Source organism: Astyanax mexicanus, chromosome 22 (genome assembly GCF_023375975.1).
Source record: "Astyanax mexicanus isolate ESR-SI-001 chromosome 22, AstMex3_surface, whole genome shotgun sequence".
In the NCBI taxonomy this organism is placed as follows: domain Eukaryota; kingdom Metazoa; phylum Chordata; class Actinopteri; order Characiformes; family Acestrorhamphidae; genus Astyanax; species Astyanax mexicanus.
The window spans coordinates 37,537,907-37,559,277 of record NC_064429.1 but is presented as its reverse complement, the minus strand read 5'-3'; the positions used below and the strand labels follow the sequence as shown (position 1 = coordinate 37,559,277).

The following is a 21,371-nucleotide window of genomic DNA, read 5'->3' as shown; positions in this document are numbered from 1 at the left end:
ATGGAAGTCTGACCTTATTGGCTGCTGCTGCTGTTCATAAACCCTCTTCCTGTTCTAATCCAGTTAAACTGCATTAATATATTAATATATTATTATTAATCAACAGTGTGAACTTTCACTGTGTGGCTTTAGAGCACAAAAAGCAGAGTTCAGTGAGCTCACAGCGCACAGAGACCCATCAATTAGACCCTGAACATCTAAAAACATCTATAAACAGAGGAATCGTACACTCTGTTCATAAACACAATAAACTGAGAGAACGACTGGAGCGGAATTTAACTGCAGTTTTATTCTCTGTAGAAAATTACAGAACAATAAAATTCAACATTCTGGAGCCTAAGAGTATATATACCCGCACTGAGACATCCCACAATACTCCGGTTAAGAGTATATATACACGCACTGAGACATCCCACGATACTCCGGTTAAGAGTATATATACCCGCACTGAGACATCCCACAATACTCCGGTTAAGAGTATATACCCGCACTGAGACATCCCACAATACTCCGGTTAAGAGTATATATACACGCACTGAGACATCCCACGATACTCCGGTTAAGAGTATATATACACGCACTGAGACATCCTACAATACTCCGGTTAAGAGTATATATACACGCACTGAGACATCCTACAATACTCCGGTTAAGAGTATATACCCGCACTGAGACATCCCACAATACTCCGGTTAAGAGTATATATACACGCACTGAGACATCCTACAATACTCCGGTTAAGAGTATACATGTAATGATAAATCTAGGAATGCTCCAGTTCAGAGTATACAATGCATGAGGCATCCCAGAATACTGTGGTTAATAGTATATACACACTGAGCTATACAAGAATACTCCGGTTAAGAGTATGTAAATGAAAGAATAATCCGGTTCAGTATATAAATGAGAAAAATACTCTAGTTAAGAGTATATAAATAAGATAATACTTTAGTTAAGAGTATATAAATGAGAGAATACTCCAGTAAAGCGTATATATGAAAGAATACTCCGTTAATGAGTATATATTAGAGAATACTCTAGTTAAGAGTATAAATGAGAGAATACTCCGGTTAAGAATATATAAATTAGAGAATACTCTAGTTAAAAGTATATATATGAGAGAATACTCTGGTTAAGAGTATATGTGGGGAATACTCCAGTTAAGAGAATATAAATGAGAAAATACTCCGGTTAAGAGTATATAAATGAGAGAATACTCTAGTTAAATGTATATATGAGAGAATACTCTGGTTAAGAGTATATGTGGGGAATACTCCAGTTAAGAGTATATAAATGAGAGAATACTCCAGTTAAGAGTATATAAATGAGAGAATACTGTGGTTAAGAGTATATAAATGAGTGAATACTCCGGTTAAGAGTATATAAATGAGAGAATACTCCGGTTAAGAGTATATAAATGAGAGAATACTCAGAGTATACACACACTGAGCTATATGAGAATTCTTAAAAAGCGGTTGCACAGTTAAAATGGTTAAGATTCTGCTCTGGACAGTAGAGCCGTTTATTTCAGCCAGATACATTTAATTTTCGAAGGAATGAAGGAAATGAATGAGCTGGTGTTTTAATATTTTTCTCTTTATAGTTCAGTTTAAGCCCAGAAGCTTCTGCAGCTTCTCTGAGATCTTTAAGCTCTACTTATTTCTGTAGAGTCTGAAACTGAAGCTACATTATGGACCCAAAACGCTTGGGAAATTTCACCAACGAACTGAAACTGGATCAAATCATGGTGGTTTTCAAGGCGTACACAGATGCTTTATTCATGGGTAATATTTCATGCATCTGACCGGCGCCCTGAGGCTCCTCAAAGACACTGATCTTCCAGGGCCGTCCGACGCTGCATTCATTATCTACGAATAAAACTCTCGAGGTTAGCTTTGCTGTTATAGATCATGCCGAGTTTTCAACTAAATTTTAATAACAATGGAGATTCACCTTTAAAAACACCCCTATAGGTTTGGGTTTACGCTTATTTAGCCTAGCATTTAGCATCTGGGCTGCTCTGCTCTGTTGCTCACGCTTCTTTTGTTTTAGCGTTAGCATGCTAGGAAAAACCACAAAGAGAAGACCTAGAAGAACTAGGATTAACTGTCTCTACTGTTTATAATTTTAATATATTATAAAGATGTATTATACACAGAGTTATGATATATGTTAAGCGTTTATTCTTTTTACCGTTGATGATTATAATGGCTTACAGCCAATAAAAAAAATAATAATCAGTGTCTCTTTGACAATTAGAATATTATATAAGGCCAATTGGTACTTTTGTCAGTCCTGCTTGAAAATGTAATCCACAGGTTTTCTCCACCCTTCTGAGGTTTTATCCTTAGACCACAATCATGTCTCACTGACTGTGACCAGAGTTCCCCATCAGTGCTTGAACTGATGACCTCCTGACTGGGAGGCATGGCATCTACCAGTGAGCCACAGGATCTCTTTGTAAGCAATGTTTTTTTTTTTACTTTTATCATTCGAATTACCAGTGACTACCTTAACATTAAGCTAAAGCTGAGATTTGAACCCCCAACCTCCTGCTTCCAGAGACTTAGCTTAGACCACTGAGCTACAAGCCCTCGACAGAAGCAATTGCTTCTGTCAACATTACGCTAAATTAAGCTAAATCTGAGGCTTGAACCCACAACCTTCTGTTTCCTGAAGCTCAGCTTAGACCACTAAGCTACAAGCTCTTGGCTGGAGTATTTCTTTTTTTGGACATTTATCATTCAAATTACCACTAACTACCTAAATGTTAAGCTAAAGCTCAGGATTGAACCTAGAACCTCCTGCTTACAGATAACCAGCTCAGACCACTGAGCTACAAGCTCTTTGCCTAAGCAACCCTTTTTTTTTTGGACATTTATCTTTTGTATTATGATTAACAAACTAAATGTTAAGCTAAAGATGAGGTTTGAACTCAGAACCTGTACAGTGGCCTTTAGGATTGTGGAGTGTTCTAAACCAGGTACTCTTGAGGAAATGAGACTTCAGTCCCCTCCAATGGGGTTCCACAGGATACTTAGCTTGAATTCTATGGATTCTCTGTTTTTCATACTTTAAGCCAAATTCCCTACAAGATGTTTCCTCTACATAGCTCATACACACAATCTTAGAGGTTCAGTTTCTTTTTCAGGACCATCACGTTCTTCTACTCAAACATTATTGAGTTGGATTTGAACTAACAACCTCCCAAACACAAATATGAAACATAGAACCTACCACTAAGCCAAAGAAGCAGAGGAGTGGAAGACAGTACAGCCTCTTGTTTAGTACCAGTAACTACCTTTACATTAAGCAAAAGCTGAGGTTTGAACCCAGAACTAGGGCTGGGGCGGTATTGATTTTTTATAACCGCGGAAAAAAACTAACGCATCACCGCAATATTGCGGTTAACCGCGAGACCCCAAACACCACAAATTTATTGGTAACAAATCTTTATTCTTCAAACCATACAGCCTACACACAACCTCTACATAAACCATAAATACAGCATAACAAGTGAACATATGCTGCCTGTATAATTCGTCATTGTACAGCTAACCTGTCTTTTTCCGAGCAGACTTTTTGAAGGAGGAGCTTGTCCGCCTCCCCCTTCTCCATCCATAGATCTATTTTAGGGCTGGCCCGAATAGCGGTTTTGAGCTCAGGATATTCGGCAGTAATTGGTAGCGAATATTCTAATATTCGTTTAAAAAAAAAGACGAATTAATCCACAGCAACATTTTCCACTGACCCCCGGCCCCGAAAAAAATATATTTCTCACCCCTTTCCTCGGGCCGTTCGGGCTCAAGGCTCAAGAAGTCTGTGATAGGCGTCTGTTTTTTTTTTTATTCACACTCTTCTTATTTCTCATTAAATATCTACTAGATACAGATTATATCTGTACAGTATCATTTATTTCACTTCCCTCCTGAATATTTGGAGTGCATTATGTCTCCTTATGTTGTGTAGTTATGTAGTTTTCACCCCAGAATTTCTGCTGCCTCACACCAGGCTTCGGCTGCATCGCAGGGCAGGAGCGCAGCTGCGTTACGGCTATTTCGTTTGAATTGTGCAGTGCAGAGTATTACAGATTTTGTATTTTTGCACTTGGGCTATTAGCTCAATATTAAATATTTAGTTTGTTTATAAATTATTTTATATTCTTAAACCATGTTAAATTATATTCGATTGGAGGAAATTAATTCAGACATCATTTCTTTTTTGTCCCGTTACTGTTCCGCAAAAAAAATCCTTCTTTTAATCCCGCATCAGCCCGCCACATACACAGTTTTGCCGCACCTGCCCCGCGGTCCTAAATAAATTTAATAAATTACATTTAGTGCTTAAAATTAAAAAAAATATTTATTAAAACCGCGCTGAATAGTGCGGTCACGTTTCTTACCACATTACAAAAAAAATCGGTGTGTGTGTGCGCGTGTCGGTCCATTCTCCGCTCCTTTTTTGTGCTTAGGGTTTTTTTGTTGCGTGCATGAGAATCACTGCGTGATTATTACAATTTTCTTAACTATTTATTAATGTGCTCCCACATCCTCTGGATTGATTAAACTCCTGTTCCCGCCAATAACAATTCAGTTCTGTCTGTGCCGCAAGATATCCTGACGGGACCCGCGTCATATAATATGTTGATTAAAATGTCGTGACATTAAGAAATCGGCTCGCAAGAGACAACCGACCAAAAAAAAAGACATTAGTTCCATTTTGAAATAATAGAAACCTGTCCTTTATGTTTGACAATTTTTGTTTCACTTTACGTGTCCTTACTCATCTGAAGTTTATTTATCTGAACTGAGTTTTATATGGTTATATTTGTAGCGGTTCTGAACTCAGTTCCGCGTGCTGTGAAAGAGACAAGGCGCAGCGCATTTTACCTCAGACTTGGTCAGATAACAACATTTCAGTAAAGATGGTGGTTATCGTTTTATATCATTGCTTTGCTGTTTGAACTACACTTCAACCAACCTTACTATTTTTACCAAGACTGAGGCGCAATGCCGCGCGTTCTCCGCGGTGCTCACGCAGAACAGCCAGCAGCCAGAGAATGAATTAATATATTTTACTTTCTCAAAATGTGACCACGGAACACCTTACATGGCTCTATGGTTTACCTTGAGGTGGGTGAATTAGTTTGATGTGTTGGCGAGAGGTGCAGACACCACTTTCCGGCAAATCTTGCAGATGATTCTCTTCTGTTCTGAGTCTTTTTCTTCCTTTTTTCTCAACTTACTGAGCCTGCCCTGTAGCTTCCATTTCCGAGCCAATATTAGTGCTGCTAATCTTCACTCTCTTCAGCAGCCTCAATGGAGCAGGAGACTCCAGAGCTGTTCTGACCTCAATGAGTACCACGCACCGCGTTTTGCTTAACCCATTCGCTGCCGCGCCAGTGCAGCGGCAGCACAGATAAATGACAAACATTTTTATATTCGATATTATGAATTTTGAGATCGTTTGACACCAATATCTATCGCGATCAAAATATATTTGATATATTGCACAGCCCTATAGTGTAGGACTTACACTTGACATATTAATACTGAATTCACCACAGTTGTGCTTATATGGAGCATTTTACTACCGCTCAAAACGCAGTCAATCAGATTTGACAGCCATAAAAAAATGCGGTAATGACGGTAATGAGCTCATCACCGCGGTGACGTCCCATAACCGCGGTACTGCGGTAATAAAATTATCGTCACAGCCCTACCCAGAACCAACAGCTTTTAAGAGCTCACCTTAGACCACTGTGCTACAAGTTCTTGGCTGAGACAATTGTTTTTTGGACATTTATCATTCAAATTACCAGTAACTTCCTACAGATTGAGCTAAATTTCAGGTTTAAACTCACAACCTCCTGGTTACAGATCCTGAACTTAGACCACTGAGCTACAATTATTCAAATTACCAGTGATTCCCTATACATTGAGCTAAAGTTCAGGTTTGAACCCACAACCTCCTAGTTAAAGATCCTCAACTTAGACCGCAGAGCTACAAGTACTTGGCTGAAATTGTTTTTCTTTTTTTTTGGACATTTATCTTTCGAAGCACAAGTAACTACTTAAATATTAAGCTAAAGCTTGAACCCACAACCTCCTGCTTTGAGAAGCCCAGCTAAGATGACTTAGCTATAAGCTCTTGTCTGAAACAATGCTATTATTTTGGACATTTATAATTGGAATTACTAGTAACTACCTAAACATTAAGCTAAAGCTTGAACCCACAACCTCTTCTTGAGTTATCACTTGGTAGCACTCTATGTTGGTGCCCAAGGTGTACTCTTTAGGGATTTGGACCTTATTGTTGGTTGTCTTTAATAGGCTTGAACCGACAACATTTTGGCACATGGAGTGGATCAAGCCTCTTCCAAAGCTCTTAAGCTTCCAGGTAGGAACAAAGACCCATATACCAACCAACCCAACCTCAAGTCATACAATAAGAGGTTTCATGTTCAGCCACTCCTCTGGCCCTTTGGCTTAGTGGTAGGTTCCACGTTCCATGATTCATGTTTAAGCTTGGAAGGTTGTTAGTTCAAATCCAATCCAATAATGTTTGAGTACAAGAATTTAATGGTTCTAAAACATTAGTGGACAACTACCATATCACCTATGTAAAAGCAACATCTTGTAGGGAATTTGCCTTGAAGATTGAAAGACAGAGAATCCACAAAATTGAACGTAAGTATACTTCGGAACCCATTGTAGTGAACCAAGCCTTATTCCCTCAAGAGTACCTGGTTTAGAACACTCCACAATCATGAAACCCACTATAAAGGTTCTGAGTTCAAACCTCAACTTTAAAGTTTAGTTTGTTACCAGTATGATAAATGCCCCCCAAAAAAAACGTCACTTCACGTACAGTAGTTGTAGCTCAGTGGTCTAAGCTGAGCTTCCGCAACCAGGAGGTTGTGGGTTCAAGCCTCAGCTTTAGCTTAACTTTTAAGTAGTTACTGGTAATTCGAAAGGTAAATGCCAAAAAAGCTCAGCTTTAGCCGCAAACTCATAGCTCAGTGGTGTAACCTGAGATTCTGGAAACAAGTTGTTGTGGGTTCAAGCCTCCTCTTCAGCTAACGTTTAGATAGTTACCAGTAGTTCAAAGGATAAATCTCCAAAAAAAACATTGCTTTGGCTAAGAGGTTGTAGCTTAGTGGTCTAAGCCAAGGCTCTGTAATAAGGAACTTGTGGGTTCTAATCTTTTGCCAAATGTTTAGATAGTTACTGATAAATCGAAGGATAAATTTCCAAAAAAAAGCTTTTGCTTCAGACAAGAGCTTGTAGCTCAGTGGTCTAGGTTGTGCTTATGTAACCAAAAGGTTCTGGGTTCAAATCTCAGCTTTAGCTTAAAGTAGAGGTAATCACTAGTAATTTGAAAGGAAAATGTCCAAAAACAAAGTATTGCTTTAGTCAAGAGCTTGTAGATCAGTGGGCTAAAGTGAGCATCTGTGTGCCGGAGGTTGTGGGTTTAAGTCTAAGCTTCAGCTTAACTTTTAAGTAGTTACTAGTAATTCAAAAGGTAAAACCTCAGCTTCACCTTAGCATTTAGATAGTTACCAGTAATGAAATGGATAAATGTCCAAAAAAAAACGTCACTTGGCTAAGAGCTTGCGGTCTAAGCCAAGGTTCCACAACAAGAAGATTGTGGGTTCTAATCTTTAGCTCAATTTTTAGATAGTTACTGGTAATTCGAAGGATAAATATACAAAAAAAGCATTAAGATAGTTACTAGTAATTTGAAAGGTAAATGTAAAACAAAATGCATTGCTTCAGCCAAGAGCTTGTAGCTGAATGGTCTAGACTGTGATTCTGAAATCAGGAGGTTGTGGGTTCAGGCCTAAGCTTTGTCATAACCTTTAATTAGTTGCTGGTAATTAGAAAGATAAATGTCCAAAAAAAAGCATTGCTTCAGACAAGAGCTTGCAGGTTAGTGGTCTAAGCTGAGTTTTGGTAAACAGGTGGTTGTGGGTTCAAGCCACCACTTTTGCTTAGTGTTTAAATAGTTACTGGTAATTCGAAGGATAAATATCCAAAAAAAGCATTTGCTGTAGCTAAGAGCTTGGAGCTCAGTGGTCTAAGCAGAGCTTCTGTAACATGGAGGCTGCTCCTAAGCTCCTAAAAGAAGGAGGTTGTGGGTTCAAACCTCAGCTTTAGCTGACCATTTAAATACTTACTGGTAGTTGGAATGGTAAAAGTCATACAGCAGCCTATGCACCTCCAAGATTGGGCATATCAGCAAGGTAAAGAAAACAAATTGTAGGGAGTTCGGCTTGAAGTTTGAAAGACAAGAGGGTCCATTGGATCCAAGGTAAGTACACTTTGGAATCCCATTGGAGGAAACCAAGAGTCCTCAAGAGTACCTGATTTAAAACACGCCTCAATCATAAAAGCCACTATATCGGTTCTGAGTTTAAACCTCAGCTTCAACTTTAACATTTAGTTTGTTACCAGTGATTTGAAAAATAAACATTAAAAAAAAAAGCTCTTGCTTCAGCCAAGAGCTTGTAGGTGAGTGGTCTAGTTTGAGATTCTGAAACCCGGAGGTTGTGGGTTCTAGCCTCAGCTTTATCTTAACCTTTAATTAGGTGCTGATAATTCGAAAGATAAATGTCCAAAAAAAAGGTATTGCTTCAGCCAAGAGCTTGTAGCTCAGTTGTCTAAGCTGAGCTGCTTGAAGCAGGAGGTTGTGGGTTCAAACCTCAGCTTTAGCTTAATGTTTAGGTAGTTAGTGGTAATTCAAATGATAAAAGTAAAAAAAAAAGCACTACTTCAGAAGAGGTCCCGTGGCTCACTGGTAGATGCCATGCCTCCCACTCAGGAGGTCATCAGTTCAAGCACTGATGGGGAACTCTGGTCACAGTCGGTGAGAAGTGAGGATGGTCTAAGGACGAGACCAGAGAAGGGTGAAAAAAAAAAAGCCCGGAAAAGTCGGTGGGTGAGAGAAGAGAAGATGAGATGAGGCGAGACAAAGTGAGACGGCGAAATCAAAGCGAGAAAGAGTGATGAATGAAAAAGAGAAAAGATGAACGCAGGGGTTATGGAGCCGGAAACAAGGGATTTTGTTTTTAAATACAGTATTATGTTTAAAAACTATCACAGCCCCCTTCCTCCTTTAGGCTCCTCCTCCTCCTCAATGCCCCTCCTCCAACTGCAGGCCCCTCCTCCTCCTCCTCAATGCAGGCCCCTCCTCCTCCTCCAGGCCCCTCCTCCTAGTCACAGCTCCAGATCCAGACCCTCTGATTGCATCTCCTCAACTATCACCCACCACCGTATCCCAACCTACTCAGAGACTGTGCCAGATTCGAACCGGCAACCTCTTAATCACGAGGCAAGGCTTTTACCCACTGAGCCACTCAGTCTCACTTTCTCCAAGCCTTTTTTTGGGGGGTTTATCATGAAGATTGGAGGACGATCATTGGTTCCTACAGAAATCTAAGGTAAGTTCAAATCAAAGTCATACACTCCAATAACCTAATGTCCTTAGGGTTCCTCGAGTGACTCTAGTTTAAGAGGCTCAAGTAGAAAGTCTAGAGAAAACTAGACACTGAGAACTTAGATTTCTTAGTCAAGCATAATTTTTAACCTTCATAAGTTTCTTGAAGGGCTTCTTAGAAGTTAAATACCCAGTTGGGCAGTTGGTACATTGTGCATCATGCTTTCAACCATGGTGGTTTTAAGTACCATACTTTAAGTATCAAGACATTGGGGTTGATGTTTTAGGCAGTGCATGGACAAGTCAATTCTTTAATTGGAAGTAAAAGTTTGGAAGCAGAGTTTGAGACACTCTGAAGAAAAAAATTCTCCATTGTTCCTGGAGAAAATGGTCACGTTTGGGCAAACCAAATAAGTTCAGATTAAAGTCCTACACTCCAATAACCCAACATCCCTAGGGTTCCTCCAGTGACCCTAGTTAAAGAGGCTCAAGTAGAAAGTCACAAGTAGAAAGTCTAGAGAAAACAAGTCACTAAGAACTTAGATTTCTTAGTCAACGGTGATTGAGTTGTTGAGTTGATCCATTCCCATTTGGAATTTTAACCTTCATAAATTTTCTTGGAAGGCTTCTTGAAAGTTCAATACCCAGTTGGGCAGTTGGTCCATTGTGCATCATGCTTTCAACCATGGTGGTTTTAAGTACCATGCTTAAAATACCAAGACATTGGGGTTGATGTTTTAGGCAGTGCATGGACGAGTCAATTCTTTAAGTGGAAGTAAAAGTTTGGAAGCAGAGTTTGAGACACTCTGGCATAAGAAGAAGTCCTTGGCTTCCAGGTAAATTCTTCAAGTTTGGGGAAACAGGTATGTTCTAGTCTCAATCAGGCACTTAGCCAATCAACCCTACCTCAGGTGATCCTAGTTTAAGAGTAAAATAATTTCATTAACACAAGTGGTATGACAAACTCTTAGATCCTAGAACTTTGACCTTTGTTAAGTCACCTACATCAAGTATTGGCTTCTTGGAAGTTGAATTTCCATTTGGCCAGTTGGTCCATTGTGGTTGATCATGGTTTTCACCAATTGCCACACTTGGAGATTGGCTCTGAATTTTGCTCTGAATGCTCTTAATGCTCTGAATACATTTGGGTGGAGTTTCATGAACCAACATTAAAAACATGGTGTCTTTTTTGATTGTAAAACAGGTTGTATAAAACGGTATAACAGGTTTTATTATTTTATTTATTACAAAAAAATAGAGACATATAGAAGGTCTTTCTAAATTGTCTTGAAATGGGGGACCTTGCTGACTTTGATGACTGATGATCAAATTATTTGTACCTAAATAAAGTGTAAATATGACCGAATCTGCTAAGAGAAGAATCCAGTGTTACAGATCTTGATAAAGTGAATTGTGAACATTATATACACTTTTTGACATATTATTTTTTATATTTTTGTCTTGATGTGCTGTTTTATTAGTGTTAAGTACAAAAAACATCTTGAAAATTAAATAAAGATATGGGTTAAAGAGCATATATGAGATGTATTTGTCTATAATATGCTGTGAATGAATCTGTGAATGAATATCTGAAATGAAATGCATAAACATATGTTTATGCAAAACAACATATTTAATCTGATTTAACTGTTCACATTCATGTTGCATTTCCACAAATGCAATATATATATGTATATATAGGAGTAAATATGAACAGGACTTGCAATGTAACCATAGTCCTGTAGTTCACAATGCACCGCATCCACCATCTCTTTAAAACTTAAAAAATATGAGTAATATAGAATTAATAAACAAAACATATATTCAGGGTTCATACATGTTTTAACCAATACATTTTAATTATTTTTCATGATATGATTTTTAAAACATCGGTGCAGACATGAACAATAAAAAAAACCTTAAAATCAACTAAAACTATAATTAAAATTGATTTTATGTATTTGTTGATTTTGCTGATGTATTTGTAGCTCAAAATAGATTTTCTCTGTCGATAAACTAAAACACAAAGATTTATAGACACATTTTTCACGACTTTTCCAATTTTTTTAGATATTTTTACTTTCCCAAAACTTATCCAGGCCTGGAAAATGCTTTTTTCAAATTCAATGACTTTTCCAGGTTTTTAATGACTGAACTCTGTATATTTTTTCTGCTATTCTCTCAAAAAGTCAAAAGATTATGGTTATTGTTTTTTCTCATAGTCAATTATGTTTAGTGTCTAATACAAATAACATTTTTGAAACAAAAGAAATATAATAATAATTTGGATATGGGTGGGCAATACGGCAAAAAATATTATTTTTTTAAATTATATCATTTTTATCTTTATTTTTTTTCTATGCAAAATGAACCAACACATAGAAAGATACAGATGTAAATATGAATTGTACATTAATATTTTTTATTTGATCATTTTCACATTTATTTTGTAATCAGATGACAGAAACTCACACACACACTTCAGGAAATCAAGAATATACATACAAGAATATATATATTAATCTCAATATATTATCTAATAAGGTATAAAAATGTAAGAGTTCCATTTATACATTGGTATGTTTCATAAACAGTAACTTACAAACTAACAAAATTAATATAACAACTAAAAATCGAACACAAAACTAAAGTGCAGAATATTTATTGATTTATTGTTTGCATATAAGCATAAAATATTGGGCGATATTATTGAGTATAATATGATAGAGCACATCCCTGATCCCGATCGATGTTTGATAATCTGAATAGAAATTCAAAGAAGGTTTAAAATTAGTGCTTATAATCAGATTTGTACAGATAAATCTCAGTCTGATCAATTAAATATCTGTATATCAGTGCAGATCATCATCTCAACAGATCTGATATAAGAAACTAATTAGATTCACCTGCAGTTTGAACATTAACTCAGTTTTTAGGTGTTTAGTAGTAAATAAGCTCTTATTTCACTGTAAGATTCTGCTTTAATGGACTGGATTCACTTTTGTTCAGGTAGGGATGTTCTATAATTTTACTCAAACTTTCTGATCTTTCAACAGATCAATATGAAGAGAAATGAACCCTGTGATTAACTGAACGCTGCATTTACACACTGCTGTCAGAACAAAAACACATTTAGCAGCAGCAGAAAGAGTCCAAATAAATCAAAGAGCCATTAGCTCAGAAAATTGCAGTGGTCTATTACAGTCAAACTGTCATTTTACACATTTTACTCTTCAGAACTGAATACTCCAGAGAGAACAATACCCATCAGCTTGAGTTAAAATCCACAAATAATACAAGAAAAAGCTTCTTTTAGTCGCAATATGTAGGAAAAATATTTGCAAACAGCACAATTCACATTATTTAACCCATTTTATTAAATACAGTTTGGTTTATAGAAGGTTAAAACCACTAAATCTACTGATGTGAGAGCATGTGGTCAATATAAGTGACAAAAAAATGAATTTTGGTTAAAAAACTGTAAATAAACAGCAATGAAGACTTGAATTAAACAAATGAAAAAGCTCTGATACTACAGAACAAAAAAACAAAATCTACACCAAGATCAACACCTAAGACCTACATCAAAACCCACACCCACACGACAACATCTACATTAAAACCCTGCACAAAGACCCAAACAATGGACCAACACCATTACAGTATTCAAGACCTTCATAAAAGATCCACACCAAAGCCCAACACCATGACCTACAATAAAGACCTCCATTAAGATTGACCTCATAGACCTAAACCTAAAAACCTACAACAAAAACTACTACACAATCCTACACCAAGCTCTGACAGCAATGCTCAACACATGATCTCCACAACATTACCTATAACATCAGGAAATTACACAACAGAAAAAATATATACCCAAGTCCTACACAAACATTTTTACCAAAACCCTAAACTAAAAGATAAACCTACGGTAAAGATCTACTCTCCCGAGATCCTACACCAACATCCACATTCCACACCAAGGATTAAAACATGATCTACTCCAGGGACCTAAATAAAAAAATTCTACAATATCAAGTTGTACACAACACTATAAATCTCTTTACTTTGATCTACACCAACATCCACACCAAGGACTAAAACCATGACCTACTCAAACATCTACACCATGATCCTACACCTCGATCTACACCAACTTCTACATCAAGGACTAAAACCATGATCTACTCCAACATCTACACCAAAACCCTACACCATGATCTACTCCATCTTCTACATTAGGACTAAAACCATGATCTTCTCCAACATCTACACCATAATCCTACACCACGATCTACTCCATCTTCTACATTAGGACTAAAACCATGATCTTCTCCAACATCTACACCATAATCCTACACCTCAATCTGCACCAAAACCCAACACCATGATCTACGCCAACATCTACACCATGAGCCTACACCTTGACCTGCACCAAAGCTCTACACCATGATCTACTCCTACACCTACACCATGATCTACTCCAATACCCACACCATGATCTACTCCTACACCTACACCATGATCTACTCCAATACCCACACCATGATCTACTCCAACATCTACACCATGATCTACTCCAACATCTACACCATGATCTACTCCAACATCTACACCATCATCTACTCCAATACCCACACCATGGTCTACTCCTACACCTACACCATAGTCTACTCCAACATCTACACCATGGTCTACTCCTACACCTACACCATAGTCTACTCCAACATCTACACCATGATCTACTCCTACACCTACACCATGATCTACTCCAACATCTACACCATGATCTACTCCAACATCTACACCATGATCTACTCCAACACCTACAACATGATCTACTCCAACACCTACACCATGATCTACTCCAACACCTACACCATGATCTACTCCAACACCTACACCATGATCTACTCCAACATCTACACCATGATCTACTCCAACACCTACAACATGATCTACTCCAATACCTACAACATGATCTACTCCAATACCTACACCATGATCTACTCCAACACCTACACCATCATCTACTCCAACACCTACAACATGATCTACTCCAATACCTACAACATGATCTACTCCAACATCTACACCATGATCTACTCCAACACCTACACCATGATCTACTCCAACATCTACACCATGATCTACTCCAACACCTACACCATGATCTACTCCAACATCTACACCATGATCTACTCCAACACCTACAACATGATCTACTCCAACACCTACAACATGATCTACTCCAACACCTACACCATGATCTACTCCAACATCTACACCATGATCTACTCCAACACCTACACCATGATCCTACACCTCAAACTGCACCAAAGCCCTACACCATGATCTACTCAGACATCTACACTATAATCTGCATCAAGGCCATACACAAAAATTAAGATCCACACCAAGTACTAAAACCAACTTCAAGATTTAATTTATGTCCTACAATATTATCTACACAAAAACTGTAAAGTAAAGAGCCACACAAAGGCATACAACATCTACTCAATGACCCACACCAAATTCCTTACACCAAGGATTCACTCAAGGATTACACCAAGGATGCCTTAAACAAGTTTTACTCCAAGACCTTAAACCAAATACTTACATCAATACCCACACCAAGCCCACAAATATATACCAAAGACCTTACATCAAGATTAACACCAAGGGTCTAAACCAAGATCCACAAAAAAAGCCTACATTAAGACTACACCATGGACCTACACCATAAACTACACCAACAAACCACAACAATGATCCACACCAAGATCTAACGCATTGTCCTACACAAGAGACCTAGATCAATCCTCAACACCAAATAAACACTACAATTAACATAAAAATCTACCAAACCCCTGCACTAAACCCACATGCCCTTCAGCCCAACCATCATCAGAGCTTCTACTCTGATTCTGAACCAGCAGCCGGTCTTAACAAGCTGATCAGAACCAGCTGCAGCCACTGAACACACGAGGTAGATGAGTAATGATCTCTCTAACGCCCCCTAGAGAACACATGCGGAACACAGCCATGCTTTATGGTTTAGTTAATGTGTGCTCCGTCTTCATGACCTACATCCACCAACTCCCACACTCCCAGCGTCTACTCAGCATCTGCAGATCTGCAGGACTGTAGGATCTGCTCTAAAGGGAGCTAGCTGAACAAAAATCCTGAAGTTCAATTTATCTCCAGAATCTTCTCACTGAAGAAACTCCTATAGATTCTCTGTTTTATTCCATAAACTACAGACAACATTTCTCCCAAATTACAAATAAAATATTTTCTCATTTAGAGCATTTATTTACAGAAAATGGCAGAGAAATGGATAAAATAACAACAAAAAAAAGATGCAGAGCTTTCAGACCTCAAATAATGCAAAGAAAACAACAAGTTCATATTCATAAAGTTTTAAGAGTTCAGAAATAATCAATATTTGGTGGGATATCCCTGCTTTGTTTTTAATCACAGTTTTTATTTCATGCATCTTGGCATCATGTTCTCCTCCACCAGTCTTACACACTGCTTTTGGATAACTTTATGCTGCTTTACTTCTGGTGCATCTTCCTCTTGATTTGATTCCAGAGATTTTCAATTTGGTCAAATCAAAGAAACTCATAATTTTTAAGTGATTTAAAAAAAAATTCCATTACTATATATATATATTCATTTTCTTAAATTAAAATCTAAATCCTAATTATAAGATGTGAATTTTGAATATTATATATTTTTCAATTTACTATAATGAAGAAAAAACGAGTTTTCATTCATTTTACAATAATTGCATTAATAAAAAAACTGCTTTTTTTCTGAGGAGCAAAAAGTAAAAACCTAAAACTAGGGAAATGTCTAAAAAATATGCATTTACAAAATTAAACAATTTTAAAGAAATATAGGTTTTACACTCAATGTTCTGTTTTCGAATTTACCCTCATAGAGAAAAATTTACTGAATTAAAAAATTCACAATGACCCACAATATTTAGTGATATTGTACGCAAAGCGATATATATTGCAATTTTTAAAAATAAAAATGTCGATAAAATGTCATTGTCAAAAAATTATAACGACACAATTATGTGATTAAAATATTAGTAAAAGAAAAGAATGTTTTTTTTTTTTATCCTCTGTGATTTTATTCCCGTCCAGAATGATCATCTAGGTGTTTTTCTCAGACGTCCTCTGAGAAAATTACAGGCTGAATTATCTACTGTTTTTCTCTGAACTCCGTGCTCCTCCGGTAATTTTAGTCCCGTCCGGACGCACATCTCTGAGTTTCGTCTCCTCGCCTTTAATAAAATAGCTATTTGTCCACTGCCGCGCACCGTAGTTACACTTTACACAACAGTGAGTGGAAATGGAGGAGCTACTGAACACCGTGATGTCATGTGACCAAGAAAAACTAAAACCTAAAAACTCACAGATCCTCCTGTTTTAACAATTGCAGGAGTTTTAGTGTGAAAAATTTATCTGATAAGACCAATCATTACCCATCACTGCTCTGATTATAAACCCATACCGCTGTCAAGACCTGCTATAATTATAACAGCTGCTGGTTTTCCCCCTGAGGTGAATAAAACTTTACTTTCTGCTTAGTTTCAGTCAGTCGCTGTAATTCTGTTAGGCGCTGCTTTAAAGAACAGATGGATAATGACCAGAAACACGCTGTGAAAGCAACCCTACAGCTTCTGAAGGCAGGAAAAGTCTGTGTTCTTAAATAGCAGAACCCGTAACCTCGTCTCAACCCAATTCAAAAGATTTTCATTTTACTGAGGGAAAAAGAAGCAGAAAATCCCCAAAACGGACTAAAAAAAAACAGAAATTAACTGCAGTAAAGCCTATAATTCAGCAATAAGTGATATCCATGGGTTCTAGGCTTCAGACAGCCATTGCTTGCAAATTCCTTTCAACCAAATATTAAAAATACACTTCATTTTTAGAATTATATTAGTTTGTCCAATTGAAATATTTATCTGGAAATGCAAATCAATGCTGAGCAGTATATAGAGGTTTTAGAACAACACATGCTCCCATCCAGACAATTTCCCTTTAAGAGAAGACCTTACATACAGTACCATTATTGTAATTTTTTTGTGGGGAGATTATTTCATGATTTCATTTTATGCCTATAAGAAAATGTTAAAAATACATATATTGTTTTTCCATCATTTACATTAAAAAATGTAATGCAACCACAAAAAATAACGTTTATCTTTTATTCAACGTCGTTTCTCTATCAGTGAGACCTAATTGAGAAATAGAACGATATACAGCTTTAAAAAATATAAATAAATAAACAAATAAGAGAGCACTTAAAAATGATGAGTTTCTTTGATTTTACCAAATTTAAAACCTCTGGAATATAATCAAGAGGAAGATGGATGATCACAAACCATCAAACCACCAAGCTGAACTGCTTTTTAAAATTGTTGCACCAGGAGTGAAGCAGCATAAAGTTATCCAAAAGCAGTGTGTAAGACTGGTGGAGGAGAACATGATGCCAAGATGCATGAAAAAAACTGTGATTAAAAATCAGGGTTATTCCACCAAATATTGATTTCTGAACTCTTAAAACATTTTGAATATGAACTTGTTTTCTGTAAATAAATGCTCTAAATGACAATATTTTTATTTGGAATTTGGGAGAAATGTTGTTTGTAGTTTATAGAATAAAACAACAATGTTCATTTTACTCAAACATAAACCTATAAATAGCAAAATCAGAGAAACTGATTCAGAAACTGAAGTGGACTCTTATTTTTTTCCTAGAATTGTACATATATTGAGGTTGCAGTTATATACTATTGGGTTTCGCATGTTGGGCTATATTATGGTTTCAATACTAAAAAATTCATTTATAAAACACGTAACTCACATACCTTTCATAAGTAGAGTCGGTATAAATTAGATATAGATATTTCAGCACATTATACAGATAATTCACCATTCATAACTACATTATTAATTAAATTAGATTCTATTAAATTCGTTTTATTAACTTTTATTGTTATTTTAGTGTATTTTGTCACATTATTCAAAATCCCAACAGTATCTTTGCCCGTTCAGACCAGAGTAGGGCGTGGCTTTCACTTCTAGCACACTGCTGATTGGACGTTTTCAAACACGTCAAGAATGTCTAGCATTTGATTGGCTGATTCATATCAAAAGGGGCGGTCCTTCCTGCTGCCGCCGCTGTTGTTAGTGTAGGTATGGCGGTTTGAGTGTTAAAATAGTAATAAAACAGAATAATTTAGGGAATATACTGTATATATCTTCTGTTTTTAGGTGTAAACGTGATTTGTAGAGTTTTATGTTTATAATAGAGGAGTTTATGCATTTTATAAGCTGTATTTTAAGCTTTTATTTATAACTTAAGTTTGTCGTGAGTGGCGAATCTGCGGAGAGAGGTAAGGAGCGGATTTTGAATTTTGGGAGCGAACTGTTCACTGTTATTACTATTAAAATCGATAAAAGTGATCAAATATAGGGTTTTAATATCAATTCTGAGGTACTGATCACCTGTAATCGATAGATCTGATTGGAGAGGGAGTCTGTTGTAGCTTTAAACACGTAAAAGTAGTGAAACATGGACTTACCGCGTTGCTTCTACTGTGTGTAATGTGTATAAATCCGAATTATTCAGTTTAAATGAGCCCAAAACTCACAGATAACTATATAACTATATACTAGTGTTAGCTATGTTTAGAGCTCAACGTTTCCGTAAACGTTTGCATTCTTAAGTAAAAACAAGGAGCTAGTTTGCTAAAACTAACTCTAGCTATGTAACCTAACTTAACTAGTTAACTAGCTCTCCTCTGCGTTGATCTGTGTAATGTAACGTTAGGTTAACGTTGGCTAATTTAATTAAACGTTATTGTCACGTAAACGTGGCCACAGCTGATGATTATAGCTATTCAATCAATCAATCAATTTAAAGATATAACTTACCAGTTAACTGGTTAATACTGCCCTGATAGACAGCAAAGAACGTCTAATTAACGTTAGCTAATCTACATTTTAGGTTAATTATGGTGGGTCAACGTTTATTTTAAGTATTTGAATGGTTGAGGCTCTTATTCTAACCTACACTCAAAACCCTAATAGCAGAAGAACGTTTAATAAACGTTAATGTTTTGGTTGCATTACATTTTTTAAGGTTGATGATTGAAAACCCACCTTTTATGAGACGTTCTTTCCTAGGCATGTGTTAATGTTAAAATTCTGACATTAGCTAAGCTAATTAAACGTTAACTATAGCTATTCAATCAATTTAATGTTATAACTAGGTTAGTTAGTTTAGTTTACTAGTTGTTATGAATACTACCCTCATAGAAAGCAATGAACGTCAGGTAAACCTTATCTAATCTATTTTTTTGGTTACTTATGGTTAATCAACGTTCATTTAAAGGTTTTGAATGGTTTGGGGGGGGGGGGGGGGGTCTATGCATCTACACTCACAACCCAGATCGCAGAAGAACGTCTAATAAACGTTAGATAATCAATTTTTTTAGGTTGATTATGGTTGACCATCGTTTATTTAAAGGTTTTAAATGGTCTATGAATCTGCACTCACAACCCATATTGCAGAACGGCATTGAATAAATGTTATAAATGTCCATTAATAGGTTTTGAGTGGTTGGGTTTCTGAATCTACAGTTAGCAGAAAAACGTAGAATAAATGTTAGATATTATTTGGTTGCATTGCATGTTTTAATGTTGATGATGGAAAAAATACTGACTAACCTAGTTGATGTGAATACAATCCTGGTAGAAAGCAAAGAACGTCTTATAAACGTCAGCTTTTTTGCTGATGTTTTTGCTTTTTTGTTTGCTTATGGTTGATCAACATTTATTAAAAGGTTTTGAATTGTTGTGGTTCTTAATCTACACTCACAACCCAGATAGCAGAAGAATGTAGAATAAATGTTCATTTTTTTTTTTGGTTGCGATTCATGTTTTAATGTTGATAATGGAAAAACAAACTCTTAACTTTGTGTAACAGGCAACATTGGTTAGTGTTTAAATTCTGACATTGAATCAACGTTCATTTAATCAATTTAAAGAGTAATAACTAGTTTACCCTGATAGAAAGCAAAGAACGTCTTATAAACGTCAGCTAATCTTTTCCATTTTTGAATTGTTGGGGCTCTGACTCTACACTTACAACCCAGAAAACAGAAGAACATTTTAGAAACGTTCATTTTTTGGGTTGGTCAACGTTTATTTATAGGTTTTGAATGGTTGGGGCCCTTAATCTACACCTACAACCCAGATAGCAGAAGAATGTAGAATAAACGTTACTAGTTTTGTTTGCGTTACATGTTTTAATGTTTATCATGGAAAAACAAACTTTAAAAATTTTCTTACAGGCAACATTGCTTTGTGTTTAAATTCGGACATTAAATTAACGTTTATTTAAAGGTTTTAAATGGTTGGGCTGAGCTTTTCTGCACTCAAAACCCTTTTTTAAATACCAAAAATATTGCATTTTGGTATTTCTAATACTATATCTGTTACTGTCATTACTGTAAATGAAGTGATAAAGTGATTTGATGGTTATATTTCTGTCTCCTTGTGTTTGATCACAGTTATAACCTGATCTTCAGGATGGACAGTGTGGAGACGGTGGGCAGCCGGACCCCTCTGGGCGTTCTCACCCCGTCTCAGCAGAACAGTGAAGCTGGAGACGTTGATTTCTCCAAACTCACGCCGTCTCACTTCGGCATCTCCACAGACAGCTTCATTACGTTTAAAGAGAAAGGTGAGAAATGACTTGTCTCTTGTCTTTCGGCCATTTTTCTCTGAGTACAAATCGTAAAGTGGAATTGAAATGTGATTTAGAGGGACTAAAAACTCCCATAATGCATCAGGGTTTATAGCAAACATCGCTGTTTACTGCGCAAGCTAAATGTGTCCCAG

General features: G+C 36.6%; 1 protein-coding gene across 4 annotated transcripts in view; it reads left to right on the top strand.

Moving 5' to 3' along the window:
• The first annotated feature begins 18,628 nt into the window (after positions 1 to 18,628).
• cdca2 (cell division cycle associated 2) overlaps positions 18,629 to 21,371 on the top strand; it is a 32,526-nt gene continuing 29,783 nt past the window's right edge. For 3 of the 4 annotated variants that reach the window (XM_049470689.1, XM_049470690.1, XM_049470687.1), the window contains exons 1-2: positions 18,629 to 18,859; positions 21,041 to 21,213. In XM_049470689.1, the coding sequence (XP_049326646.1) occupies positions 21,060 to 21,213 (154 nt within the window). In that variant the 5' untranslated portion in view covers positions 18,629 to 18,859; positions 21,041 to 21,059. The remainder of the gene's footprint in view (positions 18,860 to 21,040; positions 21,214 to 21,371) is intronic. The other variant, XM_049470688.1, reaches the window with a different exon arrangement.